The sequence below is a fragment of the Zootoca vivipara genome, chromosome 15 (assembly GCF_963506605.1).
Source record: "Zootoca vivipara chromosome 15, rZooViv1.1, whole genome shotgun sequence".
Classification (NCBI taxonomy): Eukaryota; Metazoa; Chordata; class Lepidosauria; order Squamata; family Lacertidae; genus Zootoca; species Zootoca vivipara.
The window spans coordinates 18,079,433-18,101,707 of NC_083290.1; the positions used below are offsets into that span (position 1 = coordinate 18,079,433).

General features: G+C 46.5%; 1 protein-coding gene across 1 annotated transcript in view; it reads left to right on the forward strand.

Moving 5' to 3' along the window:
- BARX2 (BARX homeobox 2) overlaps window positions 1–18,213 on the forward strand; it is a 47,018-nt gene extending 28,805 nt beyond the window's left edge. The window contains exons 2-4 of the mRNA XM_035139606.2: window positions 3,950–4,247; window positions 12,135–12,219; window positions 13,248–18,213. Coding sequence (XP_034995497.1) covers window positions 3,950–4,247; window positions 12,135–12,219; window positions 13,248–13,499 — 635 coding nt within the window. The 3' untranslated portion in view covers window positions 13,500–18,213. The remainder of the gene's footprint in view (window positions 1–3,949; window positions 4,248–12,134; window positions 12,220–13,247) is intronic.
- The last annotated feature ends 4,062 nt before the right edge of the window (window positions 18,214–22,275 follow it).

A 22,275-nucleotide genomic window follows, 5' to 3' on the forward strand; every position in this document is an offset into this window, starting at 1 on the left:
GAAAGTGGATAGAGAGATGTTTTTCTCATTCGCTCATCAACCTACCGGTAGGACACCAGGGTCATCCAATGAAACTGAGGGTCGGAAGTTTCAGGACAGGCTTTTTCTCTTCTTTTGTGAGAATTCTTTTAAATTAATGTAGGGTCAAAGATACAGATGTGAAAGAACATAAACAAAACCACAAAATGCAGAAGTGTGCATTTTGATCTGAAGAAGTGTGCATGCACATGAAAGCTCATACCAATGACAAACTTAGTTGGTCTCTAAGGTGTACTGGAAGGAATGTTTTTATTTTGTTTTGACAAAATGCAGGAACAGTGCAGAGATTGTTCATGCAAATTAGTAGAAATTAGGTAGTATAGGATGTGAGTTTTCATCTGTTTTTAGTTTTATTGTTATTTTAACTTGGAAAGTCTTAAATTATTGGTAATTCACCTCACTGATAATTTTATTGTTCTCTCTCTCTCTCTCTCTCTGTAAACCATTTTGAGGGTTTTCTTTCTTTTTAACCAACAAGCGGTGTATAATTTTATACATAAATAAATTGTTGTTGTTTAGTCGTGTCCGACTCTTCGTGACCCCATGGACCAGAGCACGCCAGGCACTCCTGTCTTCCACTGCCTCCCGCAGTTTGGTCAAACTCATGTTCGTAGCTTCGAGAACACTGTCCAACCATCTTGTCCTCTGTCGTCCCCTTCTCCTAGTGCCCTCCATCTTTCCCAACATCAGGGTCTTTTCCAGGGAGTCTTCTCTTCTCATGAGGTGGCCAAAGTATTGGAGCCTCAGCTTCAGGATCTGTCCTTCCAGTGAGCACTCAGGGCTGATTTCCTTCAGAATGGATAGGTTTGATCTTCTTGCAGTTTTTTTAAAACCTTTTTTTTTTTTTTTAGCACATTGCGATACACAAATTTTGCAATTTGCTATGGGGAGAGTTTTGCCTGTCCGAGTTTAACTTGTAAGAAATAAAGTCCCGCCAAACAGTGGAAATGTTTTGCCTCTTCTTTGCTTTTAGAAACGCAGAATTTGCAAGTTATTTTCCCTGCCCTAGCCAGAGTCTGCATAGTTTTGTACCGCTGAAAAATGTCTCGATCCTGTCTTGTCTTCCATTTCTGAGCTTTAGAGATCCTTGCTGCATCCAGGTAAAGAATTCTTTAGATCAGAAAGACAGGGTTTTTCACACAGGAAGTATTTTTCTTCTTCCATGCGGCTTAAGCACTTGGAGTCATTGCCACAACTTGTAGCAATGGCCACCACCTTTAATGGCTTTAAAAGGGGATTAGAGAAATTCATGGAACAATGGCTACTACCCATGTTGGCTATGTATTGCTTCCTCTGTCGGACACAGTATGCCTCTGACATATCAGAGATGGGGAGCACAATGGAGGAGAGTGTTGTTCTGCTTGTGGGCTTCCCAAAGGCTTCCCATGGAAACAAGATGCTGGGCTAAACTGGGCCCTGCCATCTTAAAGCTCATGACTGGCCCAGGATCGCCCAGTGCGCTTCAGGGCTGGGTGTGGGTCTAAATCAGGTCTCAGCCTAGTGCTCCAACCACCAAGAGCATTAAATAAAGGATTTGCAAGTCAAGAACCCCTCAGTTTAAATCTCACCCAGCCATGGACTCACTAGGCAGCCTTTGGCAAAACATCCTCTCTCTCCCCAAAGTGTAGCACAAGCCTACCTTAAAGGGTTGTTGTTGTTGTTGTTGTTGTTGTTGTTGTTGTTGCCATGGCTGAGAACGCCATATCTGGGACACATAGGGAAAGTGCTTTCAGAGTCAATGGGGCTTCCTTCCAAGTAACTGTTCTTAGAGATCGGGGTGTCAGTAAATGAAATGGAGATAGAGACGTAAAGTGACTTGTGAAAGGTCATGGAGTGAGTCAGAACTCAGAATAGAACTTGTGCCATTTGAGTTTGTGGCCAACCTCTTATCTGCTGGTCTCTGCTGATTGTTTAGTTTTTGAGTTTTGTCTTCGTTTTTAAGTTTGTTTTTAATGTGGGAAGCTTGTGTGAGCTTGCAGCGTTCAGGGGTGGACCACTTTCATTTTCTATTTATCCGTTCAAACTGCTTACAATAGTAGGAAGCTGCTCTGTGCTGAGCCAGACCAGTGGTCCACCTGGGTCAGTCTTCCCTGACCAATGGACCTCCAAGGTTAGGGTCTCTTTCCAAGTCCTGTCTGGAGATGCCAGGGATTGAACCTGCAAAGCTTATGCTCACTGTGTGGAGCCACAACCATTTCCCTAAACAGAACTGAGCCAGGAGCTTGCAGCCCTCTTCTCTACCAGCTGAGCCATCAGCTCAAAGCAATTCACAATATTCTTTTTTAAAAAATCACAATATAAATGTGTCCAAATAAAAACTGCAAATTAAGCCACAATACAGAAGATGACCTAGCTCAGCCAAATGCCTGTCCTGGCTTGCACTACATCAGTGTGGCGTAGTGGTTAGAGTGTCAGATTAGGACCTGAGATACCCGGGTTCAAATCCCGCACTTGTCCAGGAAGCTCACTGGGTGACCTTGGGCCAGTTGCCACCTCTCAGCCTAACCTACCTCACAGGGCTGTCGTGGGGATTAAGTGAGGAGTGTGAGAACTATGTATTCTGCCTTGAGCTCCTTGGAGAAAAAGGTGGGATAGAAATGCAGTGGAATAAATAAAGTAAAAACAGAAAGTCTTTGCAACTCCTTTGAAAACCTAACATGGAAGCAGCTTTCTTAGCCTCTTTAGAATAGGATGGTCAGTTTAAGCACAGCTTTAAAAAATATGAGGAAATGCCTGGCCCCAAAATAAGGCAAATGAAGGGACACATAATATTTGCATATGCTGGTTTATTTGTAGTGATGTGTATTATATGATGTGAATTCAGAAATAATTATTAGAATTTAAATAGCAATGCAATTTGTCTCACCATAGGGGAAAGATAAGATATGGCAAACTGTATTAATTAACACAGAAGCAAACTAAGCAGGAGACTCAAGCCTTAGAGCTTGGGAATGTGGGTCTTTTTAAAAGATTCAATACACATTTAGGAACATCACCAGAACTGGTGCAGATATATTAATATTTCTTTCTGATTTCCGTTCATGGGTGCAGCAGGGACTTCAAGAGCAATGAAAGGAGACTTGTCCTGGGTCTCCATTGCTGTTGAACCGCAGCCATTGCTGACTGAAATGTGATGTTCTCAGGCTGGTCAGGAGGACGTGGCCAGCTGCCCCTTTACCTTGACATGATCTCCCACCAATTTCAGAAGCAGCACAGGAGCATGTCAGGAGCAGATGTCTGTCTCTCTTCGTTCACACAGAGAAGGGTGGCGGAGCGACAGCCACTTCAGTCTTGGCTCGAGAGACTTGGCATAATGCGTCCAATTTTCACGCGTTCTGGTTGTGGCGGTGGCACTTTTTATAGAACTTCTTTTCGGGGACATTTGAGCAAAGCAATGAGCTCACACATCTGTGAGTAAACACAGTGGTGAGGGCTAGAGATGTTTGTGCAAAGCTGGGACAGGAGCTGAGCTTTCAAGCCTTGGGCTCCATTTGTGGCTGTCAAACGCTGGCCTGGTTGACGGGCCAAATAGTCTCAAGGCTGTCCATGCCAATATGGTAGCAAGTCCCGCTGAGCATAATTTTCAACCAAACAGGCGTAGGGCAATCAGCAGTGGCGTGTAGTCAGCCAGTGGGCACGGGAGACTAGGCTAGTCCCCTAAATGTTTTCCCGTAAATTACAGCATTGCAGTATTAAAGCCTGGCGCCTCCATCCCGAAAGCCGGGAAGCTTCTGCCTGGCTTAGGGAGAGAGGCGCAATGTTCCTGCATGCAACTTCAGGATGTCCCCCCCTCCTCGCCCAATTGCCCTTGCTCTGATTGGGTGGCTCTGAACCCTGATGATTCAACCTCTCCTGCAAAGGCCCTAACCTGTGGTGTAACCCCTCTCCTTCTCTGATGCTTGTTCCCCAGGCTCCCCTTCTCTGAGGGCCTATCCTCTCATCTCTGTCATCACCAGGCAGCCCTCGGCCGTCTCCCACTTCATCCCTGCCGCCGGCACTTCCCGCGTCCTCTCGCCACATCCGACGCCGGGGAGCACCTGCTCAGAGACCCAGGCCAGCGAGACCCATGGGAGCAGTGAGTCGGAGGCGGAGCAGTCCGCACCCCGCTTGAAGAAGCCTCGCCGCAGCCGCACCATCTTCACGGAGCTGCAGCTCATGGGGCTGGAGAAGAAGTTCCAGAAGCAGAAGTACCTCTCCACTCCAGACAGGTTGGTCGAGGGGGCTTTGAACTCAGAACTGCTTCGTATCGTGCTGTAATATTCTGATTTCCAGAAGCTAACACTGAATTATTATTATTATTATTAAAAACTGCAACCAACAATGGGTTGTCTCCATTAGTCAGAGGAGAGAGACCTGTTGAAATTAATGAACATGGACAAGACACATAAAAGCATCCACACATCTGGGAAGCCTGACCACTTGAAAATCTTAAAAATATTTCCCCATATTTATTTAGCAATGAGCAAGTTAAATGGAAAGGAGGTGCCCTTTTGTCCTGCTGATTCGTAAAACCTAAAAAAATATATTCTACACTGGCCATCTGAAAACGAAATACATTCTGTGTTTAATCTTCCTAACTTGTATGTAAGGTGTCATTCCTTTCAGTTATATCAGGGGTCAGCAAACATTTTCAGCAGGGGGCTGGTCCACTGTCCCTCAGACCTTGTGGGGGGCCAGACTATATTTTGGGGAAAAAAATGAACGAATTCCTATGCCCCACAAATAAGACAGAGATGCATTTTAAATAAAAGGACACATTCTACTCATGTAAAAACATGCTGATTCCCGGACCGTCCGCGGGCCGGATTTAGAAGGCGATTGGGCCACATTCGGCCCCCGGGCCTTAGTTTGGGGACCCCTGAGTTACATCTTCCTATTTACACATGAATAAACAAGAACCCATTTGCTGCTATACAAACCAGAGAGAGTACCAATAGGCAGATCTTTGCCATTTTGAATTCCTGCAAATATCCCCACTTCAAACCTCCACACTTTAGCCCCGCCGCATCACTTGCAGAAGCAAACTCTCTGCAGGCTTCCGTTTCTGGACAAACGTGTTTCTTGAGCTGGGGTTGGCGGCCGGGTCCTCCTCCCAGCCTCACCAGGGTGCTGGCTTGTGATGTTCCTCTCAGCTGTTCAGGAGCTGAGAGCACAGCCATGATGCCTGGGCACGTGGAGATGAGCTTGCTCCCAGTGGAGTTCTCGGTCACATGGTCGGGTCAGATTTCAAAGCACCCTTGCCTTAAATTTAAAAAAATCAAAAAAAAAATCAAAGGAGACATGAGTAGATTGTATCAGTGGAAAATGCATACCAGGGCTGTGGGAATGCTTCAAGCGCGCACATGCCAGCATGAATTGATGTGCAGTGATACTTATGAAGAAGAGAGAAAGGCTCCTTCCTTCCTTCCTTCCTTCCTTCCTTCCTTCCTTCCTTCCTTCCTTCCTTCCTTCCTTCCTTCCTTCCTTCCTTCCTTCCTTCCTTCCTTCCTTCCTGGTACCCCTTTGAAAGGCTGAAAGAGAAGAGATGCTGGTTCAATCAGAAGGGAAAAGAAAGGTTGCTTGTTTTTATAGCCCAGTAGAGAAAAGTCTAAGATGGCAGCCTCTGCACCAATTCATCACATTACCGGTACTCAAGATTTGGGGTAAAGAAGACTTTAATTACCATACTTTTCTGTGTATAAGACTAGGGTTGTTTTTTTCTTTAAAACTTATGTTAAGAAAAGAGGGTTCATCTTATACATGGGGCAATTTCCCCCTATTTTCTTAATTTGGAGTCCCCCAAAATAGGGGGCGTCTTATACACGGGGGTATCTTATACACGGAAAACATGGTATATGTTTGTTTCAAAAGTATTCAATGATTGCATGCTGATCAGAAATGCTAGGCGAAAATTCTGGTTGCAATTGCGCATGTTAAATCTGAGTGATGTGGAGAGCTTAAAAGCTCTTCAAATGCCAGGTCCATTTAAGAACATAAGAAGAGACTTCTGGACCGCATCCTGTTCTCACACTGGCCAACCAGATGCCTCTGGGAGACCAGCAAAAAGAACATGAGCACAAGAGCACTCTAGCCTCCTGTGTTTTCAGAAGCGTGGCTGCCTCTAGCTGTGGAGGTAGCCATCATGGCTAGTAGCCATTGATAGCCCTCTCCTCCACTTGGGGTTTCCCCTTGTGGAAAGTGCTTTTAAGCTCACCACCTCGGTTGGAGGACAGGTCCCGCTCAGTGCGGTCCACTCTAGGACACACTTGCAAATTACTTACGGTAGTTCTGGCACCCGCTGCTGTCAGGTTCCCTGGCTCCTGCCCTACCAGTGCCCCATGGGCCAGTGTTAGAAACGGAGATATAAAAACTAGGAGCTAAATGACACCTTAAACCTAAGTTATAGGCACAACAACGGAATGTATAGGTGCGCTTTTTTATAACAAGAATACAAAGCTGAAATGAATGAACTGCAACTAAAATATTATGTTCATTTCCCACATGATCTAGTCCTCCCCCTGTCCACCCCCCTGATAAGAGGGTTTCTTCTCCAGTCTTCAGAGAGTAGCTGGAAGTGGGGAGACAGAAAAAGGTCCTCTTTTCCTTCCACTCTGCAGTTTTAATCTGAAATCTTAGGCACAGTACTGCGCCCAGAACTCAGAAACTGCTTGTGCAAATGAAATTCCCTGTCGCAAAATGCGCCGAGAACAATGGGAGGTTCCGAACACTGCCAGGGGCATCAGCCGCCGCTGCCTGTAGATCCACTGCCATCCAGCATAGGCCAAGGGCTCTTGCCCACAGTGCTCAGCACCAAGGGCTCCTTCGACCCTCTGGTAAGGGGTCCTGATTCCATTCAAGGGATTGGGTGGCTAGTGTGGTGCCAGCTCCGAACCTCACATGACTGGTTGGGCAACACCATCAATCACACACACGACTCTCTTGGCACTAATAAGCCTTGGCATCCTACGTGACTGAGCACGATGAGCCAGCGCGGCTCTGGCAACTCCTGCCCCTTCCCTCTGTCCCTCCCTCTTGTTTGTTGCTTTGGTTTCCTAGGCAGTGCCTGTTGTTTCTAAACAGGCGCAGCAACCAGTTTGCAAAGGGTTACAGGTAATCTTGCCGCGATGAGGCCCCTGCTGCCAACCAGGCGCCTTTCCCGTGTGAAGATTGAGATTCGGTGATGGCAAAACCTCCGCCAGGCTCCCAGCATCTCCTCCCAAAGATGCAGCAGACGTTGCTATATTTTCCTTTCCTGGTTGAAAATTCAAGACGCCCTTCCCTCGAAAAATGGCCATGCATGCATGTTTTTCCCCCCTCCTCCTTGAAAACTGGTGGATGGCCTGGCTGATCGTTCCTTCTGGATGAGGAATAAGGAGGAGAGCCGTCTTGAGCATCACCTCGGGTAGCAACAGGTCTTGGGGCAACCCCAATGCATCCCGTTTGATGCTAGATGTTTTCATGGCCTACTTCAGTCCACCTTGTGAAGCTAGAATCATAGAATGGTAGAGTTGGAAGAGGAACGCCAACAGTTCTTTAGTCCAACTCCGTGCAATGCAGGAATTACAACTGGAGTGGTTATTTATGTGTTGCCAAAAAGAAGAAGTCGTCTTTCGGCATCAGAAAAGGAGTTGCAGATTTGCATTAAACTTGCAAAAAGGTTAATATATATATCTTAATGCTGGTTCAGAGGTCACTGCTTTCATGGAAATGGAAATGCAATGCACCTCACTACTGTCAAGAAGACCATATGGCAAGGTGACCAGTGTTCCTGCTCGGGTGGCCGTCCAGCTTCGTGACTCCTTACACTCCCTCCTTAGGGCTCTTTATTTTTAAACTGGACTTTGGCCAGAAAGCCCTTCAAACATAGGGCCTCCCGCTACGAAGTGGAGCACGTGGTCACCCTATTCCTCACACCGGTGTGCCCAGCAGCAGCACACTGTTCAGGAGTCTTGCCAACGGCTTTGGCCTTGCCCTTGCTCCCTTTGATGTGGGTCTTAAAGAAAGCCCGCAGAGAACCGTTGAAAGACAAGGCTCGCTAATGGCAACATAGGGCAGATGGGCCTGATAAGCAGCAGCCTTGATGGGCTCTGCCCTGCCGATAATAACACTCAGTGTTGCTATAGCAAAGCCGAGTGTTCAAAACACTTCGTAGAGAGTTGATCTCAGCAATGATTACAACAGCCCTGTAATGCAGGTTAGCATTAGAATGAGTCGGTGGTGCTGATTGTAGATGGAGCATCAAAGCTAGTGGTTTTTCTGTGTCCAGGGCAGCTGTCTACCAGCTCCATCTGGTACGCAGGCTGAGACCTTACCTGTCCGCGGACTGTCTTGCCAGAGTGCTGCATGCTCTGGTTATCTCCTGCTTGGACTACTGCAATACACTCTGCGTGGGGCTACCTTTGAAGGTGACCTGGAAACTACAACTAATCCAGAATAAGGCAGATAGACTGGGAGCGGCCACCGATATCACATTAACACCAGTCTTGAAAAACCTACATTGGATTCCAGTACGTTTCTGAGCACAATTCAAAGTGCTGGTGCTCACCATGAAAGCCCTAAACGGCCTCAGCCCAGTATACCTTAAGGAGCATCTCCACCCCCATCATTCAGCCCGGACACTGAGGTCCAGCGCTGAGGGCCTTCTGGCGGCTCCCTCCCTGCGAAAAGTGAGGTTACAGGGAACCAGGCAGAGGGCCTTCTCGGTTGTCGTGCCTGCTCTGTGGAACACCCTCCCATCAGATGTCAAGGAAATAAACAACTATCTGACTTTTGGAAGACATCTGAAGGCACCCCTGTTTAGGGAAGTTTTTAATGACTGATGTTTTAATGTATTTTTAATATTTTGTTGGAAGCCACCCGGAGTGGCTGGGTAAACCCAGCCAGGTGGGTGAGGTATAAATAATGTGTTGTTGTTGTTGTTGTTGTTGTTGTTGTTGTTGTTGTTGTTGTTGTTGTTGTTGTTGTTGTTATTATTAAAAACCTTTAAAGCATGATGGATAGCTCAGTCATAAAGCATGAGACTCTTAATCTCAGGGTCATGGGTTCGAGCCCCACATTGTGCAAAAAGATTCCTACATTGCAGGAGGTTGGACTAGATGATCCTCGCGGCCCCTTCCAACTGTATATTTCTGTGTATTTTCCCTTAAAGAATTCTGAGCACTGCAGTTTACCCCTCACATTCTGCCCAGAGGTAGGAATGCCTCTCAAGTTGGGAATGGTAAGGGGTGTGTGTGCTCATGCCCAGCTTGCAGGTTTCACGTTGGGGGCATCTAGTTGGCCATTGTGAGAACAGGATGCTACACTAGATAGGGCATTGGCCTGATCTGGCAGATTCCTCTTATCAGCACCTTGCTGAAGCTAAGCAGGTCTCGGTCTGGGCAGTGGCCTGGAAACCCCATGCATGTAGCCTTGGGTTTCACAATGGAAGAAAAATGGAGAATAAAACCCCCCCAAACAGAATACCCCTGGGGGACTGCAGCCTGTGGTGTAAAGGTTGCAGACCTCCAAGCGTCCCTATTTTCCGGGGACAGTCCCAGATTTACAGAAGCCGTCCTGGTTTCTGATTTGATCCCGGAATGTCACGCTTTTCCTTAGGATGTCCCTATATCCATTGGAGAAATGCTGGAGGGCATGGGGTTATGCGACCCCTGAGCCAAGGAGAGAAATAACTCTACAACCTTTAGAAAACAGAAGGCATCCCTGTATAGGGACTTTTTTAATGTTTAATGTTTTATTATGTTTTTATATATGATGGAAGCTGCCCAGAGTGGCTGGGGCAACCCAGTCAGATGGGTAGGCTATATCTGAATTATTAATTTATTAATTAGGATGCCCCTATTTTCATCAGAGAAATGTTGGAGGGTACGAGGTTGCCCATCTCTGATGTAGCGAGTGGAAGAAGTAGGTCACCTGTTGTCGCTCTTTAAGCCAAGTCCTCTGGGCCTTTTGGGGCTGCAACCAACTGGTAAAACGATTGCCATGTGAACACAGCTATTGGAAGCCCATTGCAGAGAAAACGACTTGGCAAATTTCAGGGTGATTCAGAGTCATCTACCGTGCAGCCGGTGGTGCGTATGAGACGTGACCGAGTGCATCAGGCTTGGCTTAGGCTGCCCTCGCACCTTTTGTGTTTCTGGTTCGCTGATGCTAATCATGGCAGAGGCATAGCGAAGATGTCATGCCGGCAGGTCTCTTTCAGATTTCTTTGTTCAGCAAGTTTCATCTGAGGAGATTAGTCTTTCACTTGGTCCTTAACCAGCGGGCCTTACGTAAACACAGTGGTGCTTGGCTGTGTGTTTGTGTGCGCCTGGTCAGGGGACCGTCCCATATTTTATCAAGGAAATCTCAGGTGAAACCCAGTTTGATGTGAGTGCTATTGAGTTCTGAATCCTTAGGAAGCCGAGTTCCGTCTGGCTTTCCAGCCTTTGTGGAAAACCAGACCAGCAAATCCACCTTTGTACAAGAAGGTCAGTGAGAGGCTGGCCAATTTATTTATCTATTTATTGCTTTTATACCCCACAGTTTTCTCTCTCCAAGAAGCTCTGGAGGCTGCGCATGCTTCTCCCCTCCATTTAATTCCCACAACAGCCCTGTGAGGTAGGTTAGGCTGAGGGGCAGTGACTGGCCCAAGGTGGGGATTTGAAGCCTCATCTCCCAGGTCCTAGTCTGACACACTAACCACTAATAAGAGGTCCTTCAATGCAATGCTCACGGGCAACATGGTATGCTCAGACACACACACACACATCAGAAAGGTTGGTGGCCTCTGTTTTAGCATCACCCAACCCATAACATTGTTTTTGAACATGCATGAAACAGACCACAGGCCTGCAGAATTGTGCAGCCTGAACTTGCGGATGTTTAAGTAAGTCTCTTCTTGGGACCGTCACTTTAAGGAGCAATTAAAGCAATTTAACTGTCCAGTCCAAGGCATGCTGACTCAGAGAGAAATCCCACTACGTTCGATGGGGCTTCTTTCCAAGTTAGGACTTATTTAGGACTCTGTTTGCCCTGCCACTGCCCCCTGGCAAAAGCTGCGGTTTAGCAGAACAAGCAGTGATGGGGTTTCCCACAGATTGCCATTTGTTCTGATTTAGCGCTAAAGAGCGGGTTTTCCTGAGGAAAGCAGTGGGGGCGGGGCAAAGGCAAAACTGCTTGGACCAGAGCATAGAAAGGCACAAGACAAGCAGAAGTGTGGATGAGCTCTTAGTGCACCGACCATCGCTGCCTCTGTCTCTCTCCTATATATGCCCCACAAGAAATTACTGTGTAAGTGAAGCTGTTCAATCTGAAACAATCAGCTAAATTTGCATCCCAGGACTTATTATTGATGGCTCTGTTGTGCTTCCGTGGCATCGTGATCTTATTATTCATAACCAGGGGCATAGCTAGCTGCTCTGGCACCTGGAGCGGTGGGGGCGGGTTGAGTCGCCCACGGGAGTGCTGTGGCGATTGGCCCACGGGGGCATCGTGGTGAGCTACCCACAAAGTCCACCTGGTGGATGCAAGCCCCATACTGCTGTTCTGGGCATCGCAGGGCCCTGTGCCACCATGTCACTTCCAGGAGAGACGCGTGCCTCGGGCGCGCTGCAGGCCGGGCCCCATGGTGCCACCCCCCGCGGTGTGCCATTTTGTCACCCCCTCAGGGATGACACCCGGGGTGAACCACAGCCCCACACCCCCTTTCTACGCCCCTGTTCCTAACATATCTCTCTGCATTTATCTGCTCTGCATAATTTTCTTTCTTAAGTCGTGAACCGTATGATATCAGACAAACAAGTCATTGCTCGTTTCTGCATCTCTCAAATGTTTGCATTGTTATTTGCAACAAAAAGTGTTTTTTTGGGGGGGGGGGAGAAACCTTCCCGCAGTTAATTACACCAAAGGGGGAATTACGACTTCTCTATAGCTTCCTTTAGTTGATTTAATTGGACAGGGCACGTTGTCAGTAGATGATGACTATCTACCTGGCTGTTGGTGTTCCTCGGTTTTCCCCTCCAGTGTCTGTACAACTTGTTCGCTTTCTGCAGGATGTGAGCTAATCAGATCTTGGCCGTGGATGGAGCGTCTTCCTTTCTGTCATTGATCTGGATTGATTTGGATCTCTTGTTTTCCAGGCTGGATCTGGCTCAGTCGCTGGGCCTAACTCAACTTCAGGTGAAGACTTGGTACCAGAATCGCAGGATGAAGTGGAAGAAAATGGTAGGTACTGTGGTAAACAGAGGCATGCGTACAGGGTGTGCCCAAGGCAAAAATGAAATAAAATGAAAAGGGGCAAAACATTTGTGTTTCATTTTTTAAGATCGCATTTTTAATGTAAAACTTAGTTGTTAATTTTGTTAAAAAATTTTTTGTTAAGTTGCAGTTTCTTTAGGCAGTGGGACTCAGTTCAAAGTAAACCTGCATAGGATTGAAGTGTAAGACTTCTTTAATAGGGTGACATCCCTAAATGTGATTTAATAATAATAATAATAATAATAATAATAATAATAATAATAATTTATTATTTATACCCCGCCCATCTGGCCGGGTTTCCCCAGCCACTCTGGGCGGCTTCCAACAAAAACATTAAAATACACTAAACAACATCAAACCCCTCATCCAAGAATCCTCCTGCTTTTCTGACACTTGGGAAAGCAGGCTGGGGTCTTCTCCAGTCTTTTATTAATGTCTTTCGGCATCAGAGTAGATTGCCTCCACTATCATTGCCTTAAGATTTATTTACTTAAGAGCATTTCTAGCCCTCCTTTTCAAAAATTTAATTTAATCAATAAAAAGTTCCAAGTGGCAAGAAAAAAACCCTCTGACTCTTTTTGTTCTGATTGAGTACTGCAGAGCAAAAGATGAATCAGTCCCTCTAACAATGAATTCAGCTGCAGAGTGCTGATAGAATCCTAGACAAAACGGGGAAACAAAAACAAGGTGTCTTCAGGCCTAGAGGAAACCCCTAAAAACAACAGGGGAAAAAATCAGTAGGGTGGGAAACTCTAAAAACACCCTATTGAGGACTGAGCATGCTCCGTGGGCATGGAATGTTGACTGACTTTTGGGAGGAGGAATGGAAAACTCAGGGATGGGGTGGAATATCCTGGGAGAGGGCAGGGCAGGCTGGACAGGGCACAGGAACTCTCCGTGCTGTAACATTTAGTTGCTGGTCCAACTTAACACTTAAAAAACAAACCCATGAAAGCAGCAATTAGACACTCAGCATGTTGGTTTTTTTGTTCCAGGTCCTGAAAGGTGGGCAGGAGGCCCCCACAAAACCCAAAGGCCGCCCCAAGAAAAACTCCATTCCCAGCTCCGAAGAGATCGAAGCAGAGGAGAAGATGAACAGCCAAGCTCACCAGCCGGCTTTGGAGGAAAACCAGGCCACGGAAGAGTGTGGGTTGACTGGGGAGCCATTGGATGCCCCCTCAGAGACAGAGGAATCTCCTAAAAACACAACTGAAACCACCCCTCTGGGAGAAACTGCATCGAGTTAAGAGAGAGAGAGAAAAAGAGAGAAAGCTCCCCACACTTCCCAAAAGGACAATGTACAAACTGGAGGCGTGCACACTTTGTGCCTTATGAAATCGAACAGTATGGGTGGGTCGCTGTGGAGCAAAGAGACCCCTTGTAGACAGCAGCGACAGTTTCCTTCTTTCCAATGCAGTGTGTACATCCTCCCCACAGATAGTGGGGCCTGAGCTCTCCTCCCAAAGAGACTGCATGCTTGCAAATCTGAGACTTTGGAAATGCCCAGGGAGCTGGGAGGAAGAGGCTCCTTAGCGAATGGCTGCCAGAGAAAACGGTCCCTTTTTGTCTTCCTCCTTATTATCCTCAGCTGTGAAATGGGTTCGGAGCAGTGACTGCCAAACAAAGCAAGAGGTCCTTTGTTGTTGTTGTTGTTGTTCCAACATGGCATCCTCCTGCAACCAGTCCTTAATTGGGAACGGGCGAAAGCAAAGGTGTTTTTAACAGGGGTGTTTGGGAATCTGGGATGTTTACGCTCCAGCGCCACAAAGATCAGAGGTGGGTGAGGGAGATGCAGGAGCAGATTCTCGACTTCCTCGAGTTGCTCTCTGACTTGGAGGGCTTGGCAGCACCAGTGGCCAATAGGGGCAAGAATGAAGTGGTGGCAGGGGGTGGGCAAGAGGCTGGGGGAGCAGCAAGAGTTGTGGGATGTTTGGTTCATGGTGGATGTGGAAGTTGCACTGGCTGAGGCAGGGGCAAGCAGGTAGCCCTGCCTGTAGCCACCCAGAGCTCAGTGGTGGCAGTACAAACCTCTGGCGCACATGGAAGGGAAGGTGGTAGCTCAGTGGTAGAGCATCTGCTTTAAAGACAAAAGGCCTCGGGTTCAGTTCCTGGCAGCATCTCCAGGTAAGGCTGGGAAGATCCATGCATGAAGCTCTGGAGTGCCACAGATAGTTAGCGTAGGAAATCCTGACCTCAATGAAGCAACATTTGAACTCTCGGTAGAAGGGTATGTTCCCATGGCTGGCTTCCTTGTCGACATCAGAAGAGGAGGCATATCTAAGATCGGGTTGCCATGTTTCCAAAAGTGAAAATCCGGACACAAAAGTTGTTGAGCTTTTCTTTTCTTTCTTTCTTTTTTGCCCAAAGTTGTTGAGCTATTTTTTAGGAAAGTTGCCAAAAGATCAGCACTCTTGATATGGGCTGCCCCAGGTTTCCCCCGGATGTCCCCCCCCCCAAAAAAAATTCCACCTGCATTCCATTTTTGACAGACGAATCCTGGCTATGTCCGGGAAATTCCGGAAGTATGGCAGCCCTAATCTAAGGACTTCCGAAGAGTGCTTTGCTGGATCAGGCCCATGGGCCACCTAGCCCAGCATCCTGTTCTCACAGTGCCCAACCAGATGCCTGCAGGAATCCTGCAAGCAGGGAAAGACCACAAGAGCACTCTCTCAACAGCACAGCCATTATGGCTAGTATCCATTAGTAGCCCTCTCCTCCTCCATGAATCTGTCCCACCCCCTTTTAAAGCCACCCAAGTGAGTGGCCTTCCTTGCCTCCCGTGGGAGAGAGTACTCAAGTCAAAGTTTATTTGGCCATTTCATCCACACATAAAAAGGAAATAAAAGTATTCTGTTGCATACTGTACAGATTATACAGAGCTACAGGGACCACCAATTTATACAAATATACGTTGAAATGGAGACCTACACACATAAGTTTCTATATTACATTGCTGATCAGATTTTACAGTCCACCGTATTGTCTTGGAGGAACGTTCTTCTCTGTTTTGGGGCTGCAGCTGCCAGACCTAGCTGAGGGAGTGGTTTAACTATGTGCTGCATGAAGAGGTGTTTCCTGTGCCCTGGAAGCATGCATGCACCAAGATCTGGGCCACTACCAAAGACCAGCAATTCGGGGCACCTGCCAATGCCTGGACCTCTTCTGGAGGCCCACAACCAAACCCTAGCCTGTTCCTTCTGCTCTCAGTTGCCTGTTCATCTGCCTTCTGAGTGTAAAAGCAGCGAGGGAGGGAAGAAGGGTCTGTTTCCTCTACTTGGCAGTGGCTTGGTTTGGGCCAGAAGAAAGAGGACTAGCAAATGTGCCTTGGTGAATCCGACAAGTCGAGCTCAGTATTGTTTACGCTGGCCAGCTGTGGCTCTCTGGGGTTTCAGGCAGAGGACTCTCCTAGACCTACCAAGGATCAAACCCAGCACCTTCTGCATGCTAGGCAGCTGCTTTACCACTGAGCCGGGAGTGGAGCTGGGAGTTTGTGCATTGAGACTCATATAACTGCAGTGAAAAGAGGGGAAAGGGCCAGGGAACTACAGGAGGGCTGTCTGCTGGCCACCTGTTCTTTGATAGAACGCTGGGAGGATGATGGCAGGAGGTTTGGGGAGAAGAATCTGGAGCAGCTCTTGCATCTCCCTAAAGACACTGGGGCAATAAGTTGAGTTTAAGTTGCCATAACTGAGGGTTGATTCACACTGTTTCATGCTTGATCATTGAGCCTGGTCCACATCAGGAATGGAGAATCAAGCTATGTGCACACCATAACATTAAAGTACTTCCCCCACCCACCCAAAGAATCCTGGGAACTGAAGTTCACCCCCCACGGAGTTATAATTCCCAGCACCCCTAACAAACTACAGTTCCCAGGATTCTTGGGGGGGGGGAAACCCATGGCTGTTAAGATTTTACATGTTGGAGGTGGGTGTGACCTGCCCCTTCCCCAGGGTGGTTTTTAACAATTTGCTCCTTTTCCCTCAGGGAACTCTGGGAATTGTAGCTCTGTAAGGGAGATAGGGGGAATCTCCTAACAAATCTCAGCACCTTTGAGAAACTACCATCCCCAAGATTTTTGGGGGGGAAGCCATGTAGTTGGTCCAGGAGATGCAGATAAAATCAGTTTGCATTGAAATTTGCAAAGACCATTTCCCTCAGTTATCTGCAGTCTATTTCTGCGGCAGAATGAGGCAGGTCAGACATGCTCGGAAAGGATTTTAAAGTGCAATCCTATAGATTTTTCATTAGAAGTAGAACCCCACTGAGGTAAATGGTACTTACTCTTCAGTAGGTGGGTATAGGAATACAACCCAAGTTTAACTAATTTAGTCAGTTGATTGACTCACCCACAAAAGTCTAAACATGTTTAGTCAGCGGTAAACTCCATTGAGTTAAATGGGTTTCACTTGCTGATGAGAAAGGGTTGCAACTTGAGATGGGCAAATCAATCAACGTCACTTTCCCACTTTTCCAATCTGATGTTCAGTTCTTGACATTTTCACATCAGTTTGCAATTATTATTATTTTTTTAAAAGTCCTTATGAAAATTCATCAGCACCTTAGCATAGATTTTTTCTAACATATGCATGCTTCTGCATGCAGTTTTGCCTAATACACACCAGCAGTTTCCACTATTAGAAAGCACTTTCGCATGCGGTTTTCACCAACGTATGCATTTTGATGCACACTTTACCTTAGTGTACACATTTTAGTACATTTAGAGAACAGGATTGCAAAATTCGGAGAAGTGTCGAATTCAGAGGATGAGTGCCTTTTTGTCCGTGTATCATTTTGAGATGCATGCATTTGATAAGGGCTGCCTTTAAATGCAGACTGAACCAAATTTATCCTTCATCCCTCCTTGTGGACCTAAATGTTGCAGCATCAGTATTTAAAGACCAGTCTTTTTTTCCCCCAACTGAAGTTTCCAGAAATAAGGTGTGAACTGATTCTTAGCTCGAGCCCTTTGTGAAGCCTATATCAACCCAAGGGGATTTTCGATGTCTACAGCAACACCAGTGTTTTTAGCGCTTTGGATACGTTGGTCTCCAGATTTATATGGCACTTACTGTAGGAGCACTGAAATATCTGGGGGTGGCGGGGAGGAGAGCGAGCCACGGAAACCAGAAGAAAACTTTGCAGGAGGAGCATTGCGTTTATTTTCCAACCCTGTGTGCCAAGATTAGATAAGCATCGTGTTTCCTATAGTCTTGTTCGAGGGTGCATTTTTGCCCAAAGGCTGCAAAGAGATGTATCAAGATAACCTTTATTTTTTAATTAAAAATAAAATATATAAATAAAGGAATTCAGCGGAATCTCTCTCTCTCTCTCTCTCTCTCATCCAAGGTTCTGAGAACTGGGTTTCTTCCTCTGCATTTTGCTGTCGCGGGGCCAAAAAGCCTGGGGGGTGGGGAATCGAAGACCCTGCGCTTCCCAGGGACAATTGCAACAACAAAGCCCCGAGAGAGCACACCAGCTCTTAGATGTGTCCCTCAACCAGAAAATTTGCATTTAGGATGGTTTAGGACCTGGCTCGGTCATGGGAACACAAAAAGAGCCCTGTGTGATGAGAATGAAAGATCCTCACAAGGTGGTGGGCTGTCTTTCATTGGAGCCTTTTAAAGAGAAGTCGGATGCCCGTCCTCTGTCTGGCATTCTTTAGCTGTGATTCCTGCACCGCACGGGGGTTGGACTTGATGACCCTTGGGGGACCGTTCTAACTTTACCGTTCTATGAATCTATGATCCAGTTTGCACAGTGGCCAAGGGTTACTCTGGACAACTTATTTACTGAGTGCGTCACACTGAGCATTCTGATTTCCTTGTGCAAAACCTGCACAGAGGTTAGATTACATCGAATCTTTCTGCTTTTTTTTGTGTGAAATCACCCCGATTTGCTTCTCAGTAATCATTCCTTCAATACACACTTTTCAACGCTTTTGCCCTTCACTTTCCTAACCTCAAGAAGTTGGTTTCTTTTTAGTTCCTTTTTTATTATTATAAAAAGCCAGTTTGTTGCACGAAGGTGGCAGAGTTCCTTGATCCAGGTGAATTACAGGAGCCTAGATCTTTTCCTGCAAGCCGCTGACAGTCTTGAGGTTTCCTAGCCAGATGCCCACAAGCGGGATCTGTATGTGTGGCATTTTCACAGTGCTAATAATAATAATAATAATAATAATAATAATAATAATAATAATAATAAATTCATTTCATTTCTATATTGCTTTGTATTTTTAAGGAGGGGAATCTCAAAGCAGTTTACAACCTACATTAAAACAGCATATAAAACAATCCAGAATAAAACCTTACTGAAGAAAGTAAAATATAAAGTATACATTTAAATACAATTAACATTCATTCAAACATAATTAACAGGAAACTAAAATAAAAAAATTCCTTCAGTAGCACCTTAAAGACCAACTAAGTTTTTATTTTGGTATGAGCTTTCGTGTGCATGCACACTTCTTCAGATACCTGAATGGTATCTGAAGAAGTGTGCATGCACACGAAAGCTCATACCAAAATAAAAACTTAGTTGGTCTTTAAGGTGCTACTGAAGGAATTTTTTTATTTTACTTCGACCCAGACCAACACGGCTACCTACCTGTAACCAGAACTATGGAAGGCACCACATTGAGCCGCATGAAAGGAAACTAAAATATTATCCTAAACTTTGAATGTGGGTGTAAGCACAGCTCTGCTTGAGATGTGGCACATGCACCCTCTGTCTGAGTTCTGCCATGTGGGCAAGGAAGGTGGGTGTGGGCATAACCCTTCTTTTGTACTCTCAATCCCAAATGTGGATTGGAATTCCTGCATTGCAGAGGATTGAACCAGATCACCCTTTGGGTGCCCTCTGACTCTACGATTCTATGGGTCGATAAACCCCCACCCCCATTGACTTGAAAGCATGAATGTGAAAGTGTGGGAACGAAATGCATCCCTTTATCATTCTTTACCCTCTGGGGCTGCCAACTTTTATTCCTGGCAGCGCGCCTGTTGCCCTTATCAGCTCTGCTAAAAAAAGGGGGTTGGAAATATTGCCTGCCATGAAAGTCTTCGTAAGATGGTTTGCTTATCTGTGGTGCGGTTGTTAAAGGCACTGGAGATCTGGCAGGAGAAAGGCAGGTGACTACTGCCTTATCAACTCCTGGAAGCCCAATACTGTACTCCAATTAAGCGTTTCTATATGTTGGATCTGCAACAAAATGTTACAGCGCCGTGTGTTCCCTTTTTTGGGACACACCATTCCATTCCATTCTCCTCCCCCACCCTGGTTTGCATTTCTCTCTTTCTCCACCCCGCAACAGTCAGCATTCTACACCCACTGAGCATCTTTCATTTATTTCATTTATGGTTTGTTTTTGTTTACAGTAACCCAATAATTTTTTTCCCTAGTGCATTAGACTCAGATCAGATCTAGGCACCCAGCTAAGCTAGTCTGCAGCAGAGGATCCCAACAGAACAGCATCTTAAAGTAGTTACATACTGATAGAAATCCCTTCTCTTGTGGCTGAACTAAAAGGATGCTGGCTCAGCTACAAGATCTTGGAGAAGGAGTCTGGGAGGACAAGAGTTAACATCCGCCTGCCCTAAAGAAGAGTCCATATGTGCATATTAAACAGTTTAATAAATTGTTCTGTGCACACTTAAGTTCACAAAGATGTGAACATGAGCCCAAATACTTTCATGTGGCAAGCGAGGGAGCAATATTATTAACTTTCAACAACAATTATTATTTTGTTGTTGAAAGTTAAGAACATTGCTACAAGGAATATACCATAGCTTCAATATCCTACATATAGTTGAGGTATCTACAGTAAAATGAGAGTCGTCTTTGCGATCCATAGTTAAAAGGAGAAGTTGGCAAATGTGTCCTCTTTTTTTGCTCTTCAAAATATGGCAACCCTCAGAAAACCAATGTGGTACCCTCCATGTAATGCTTCGTAATGCATCTGGTCCTACTTCCCTCTGTCATGTGGCCCCCGGAAGGGAATGTGACCCTTGAACCCTGAAAAATGTTACTCACCCCTGAACTACAGTAAGCCATGGTTTTGTGTCATGTCCAAACACAGCCCAGAAAACAAAAATGCCACGAAGTCTGAAGAAGACAGAAATTCAAGAAAGCCACAGGACAGCCCCCCACACACTCTGGGGTAATCCTGTCTTGTTGCCATCTGGACTCCATGAAGGAGGGAGCCCAGAAAGATCTCCTAGTGGGTGGCCCCACCGTAAAAGGCTAGCGTCTTGCTTAGTTGCTCATTCAAGTAGAACAGACTCCCCACTTCAGAGATTACCCCTCCAACTCAAGGAGGATGGTGGTCTGACAATGGTGGGCACTCTCATTCTTATAGAATCATAGAGTTGGAAGAGACCCCAAGGATATTCTAATCCTACCGCCGCTGCCGCCCCATCATCGCATGAGATTTGGAATGACTGATTCAGGATACAGTTCTTATGCCGCTGGTAATAATAGTCTGAATTGGGTTGCTGAATTGTGATATTTCACAAGCACACATCCTTAAGTTACCCCCTTGCAAATAATCTTATTTTTGTACTATCAGTTTTCATTGACTGTCAGCTGCCATGGCGACCTGTTGGCAGGCAGAAAGGTAGGATATAAACATTGTTAATAAAAGAAGGCATTTATTGGCCTCAACCCAATTAGCTTCCGCAAGTCTTCCCTTCTGCCAGTTGTACTTTTGGGCTTCCCACCTTCTCAGCTGCAGCCCCTGGTTTGCATTCCCTGCTAGTCATTGGTCCATTAAGAATATACAGACATAAGAAGAGCCTGCTGCTGGATCAGGCCAACGACCCATCTAGTCCAGCATCCTGTTTTTGTAGTTGCCAACTATATGCCTGAATGGGAAACCCACAAGCAGGATTCAAGCACAGGAGCAACTCTCCCCTCCTGCGGTTTCCAAGAACTGGTATTCAGAAGCATGGTTGCCTCCAACCGTGGATGCAGAACATAGCCACTGTGGCTTGCAGCCACCGATAGCCCTCTCCTCCATGAATTTATTTCATCCTCTTTCAAAGCCATCTAGGCTGGCGGCCATCACTCCCTCCTATGGGAGTGAGTTCCATAGTTTAACTGTGTTGCATGAGTAAGTACTTTCTTCTTCATCATCCTGAGTCTTCCAACATCCCAACATCCACCCACGAGTTTGAGTATTATGAGAGGTAAGGTAAAGGTAAAGGGGCCCCTGACCATCAGGTCCAGTCGTGTCCGACTCTGGGGTTGCGGCGCTCATCTCGCTCTATAGGCCGAGGGAGCCGGTGTTTGTCCGCAGACAGCTTCCGGGTCATGTGGCCAGCATGACAAAGCTGCTTCTGGTGAACCAGAGCAGCGCACGGAAACGCCGTTTACCTTCCCGCCGGAGCGGTCCCTATTTATCTACTTGCACTTTGATGTGCTTTCGAACTGCTAGGTGGGCAGGAGCTGGGACTGAGCAACGGGAGCTCACCCCATTGCAGGGATTCGAACCGCCGACCTTCTGATCAGCAAGCCCTAGACTCTGTGGGTTAACCCACAGTGCCACCTGGGTCCTGGTTATGAGAGAGGGAGCATTAATTAATTTCAATGGATGTACTGATCACAGAAGCTTGTTAGATGCAACCCAAGGATGGCCCTCTTTCCTGCCAATGTTCTCTGTGGAAACATGATCAAACTCTCCTAAAAGTCTAAGAGAGCCCTCGTCTACCAGCTATTTCAGGTCCTCAAGTTTCTCCTCATTAGCACCCGAGATTAACAATTGGCCTGGGCCCAACTCTCTCCCCTCCCTGCACCGAAACTTCTTGAGACTTAGACAGATCTGCAGGTGCAGTCTTTGGCCTCAGAATATCATTTAGCCCTTGGAGAAAGCCAGCAGCTCTGTTATCAGGTGGGAACTTTCCAACAAGCCTGAACAGGGATGAGCTGGGCGGTGGGGGGTAGAAAGCACCGATTATCAGAACAGTTCCATGGAAGACATAAGCTCTCGTTCAGTTCCCGTCCCTCCGCCCCCCACGCCCATGATGG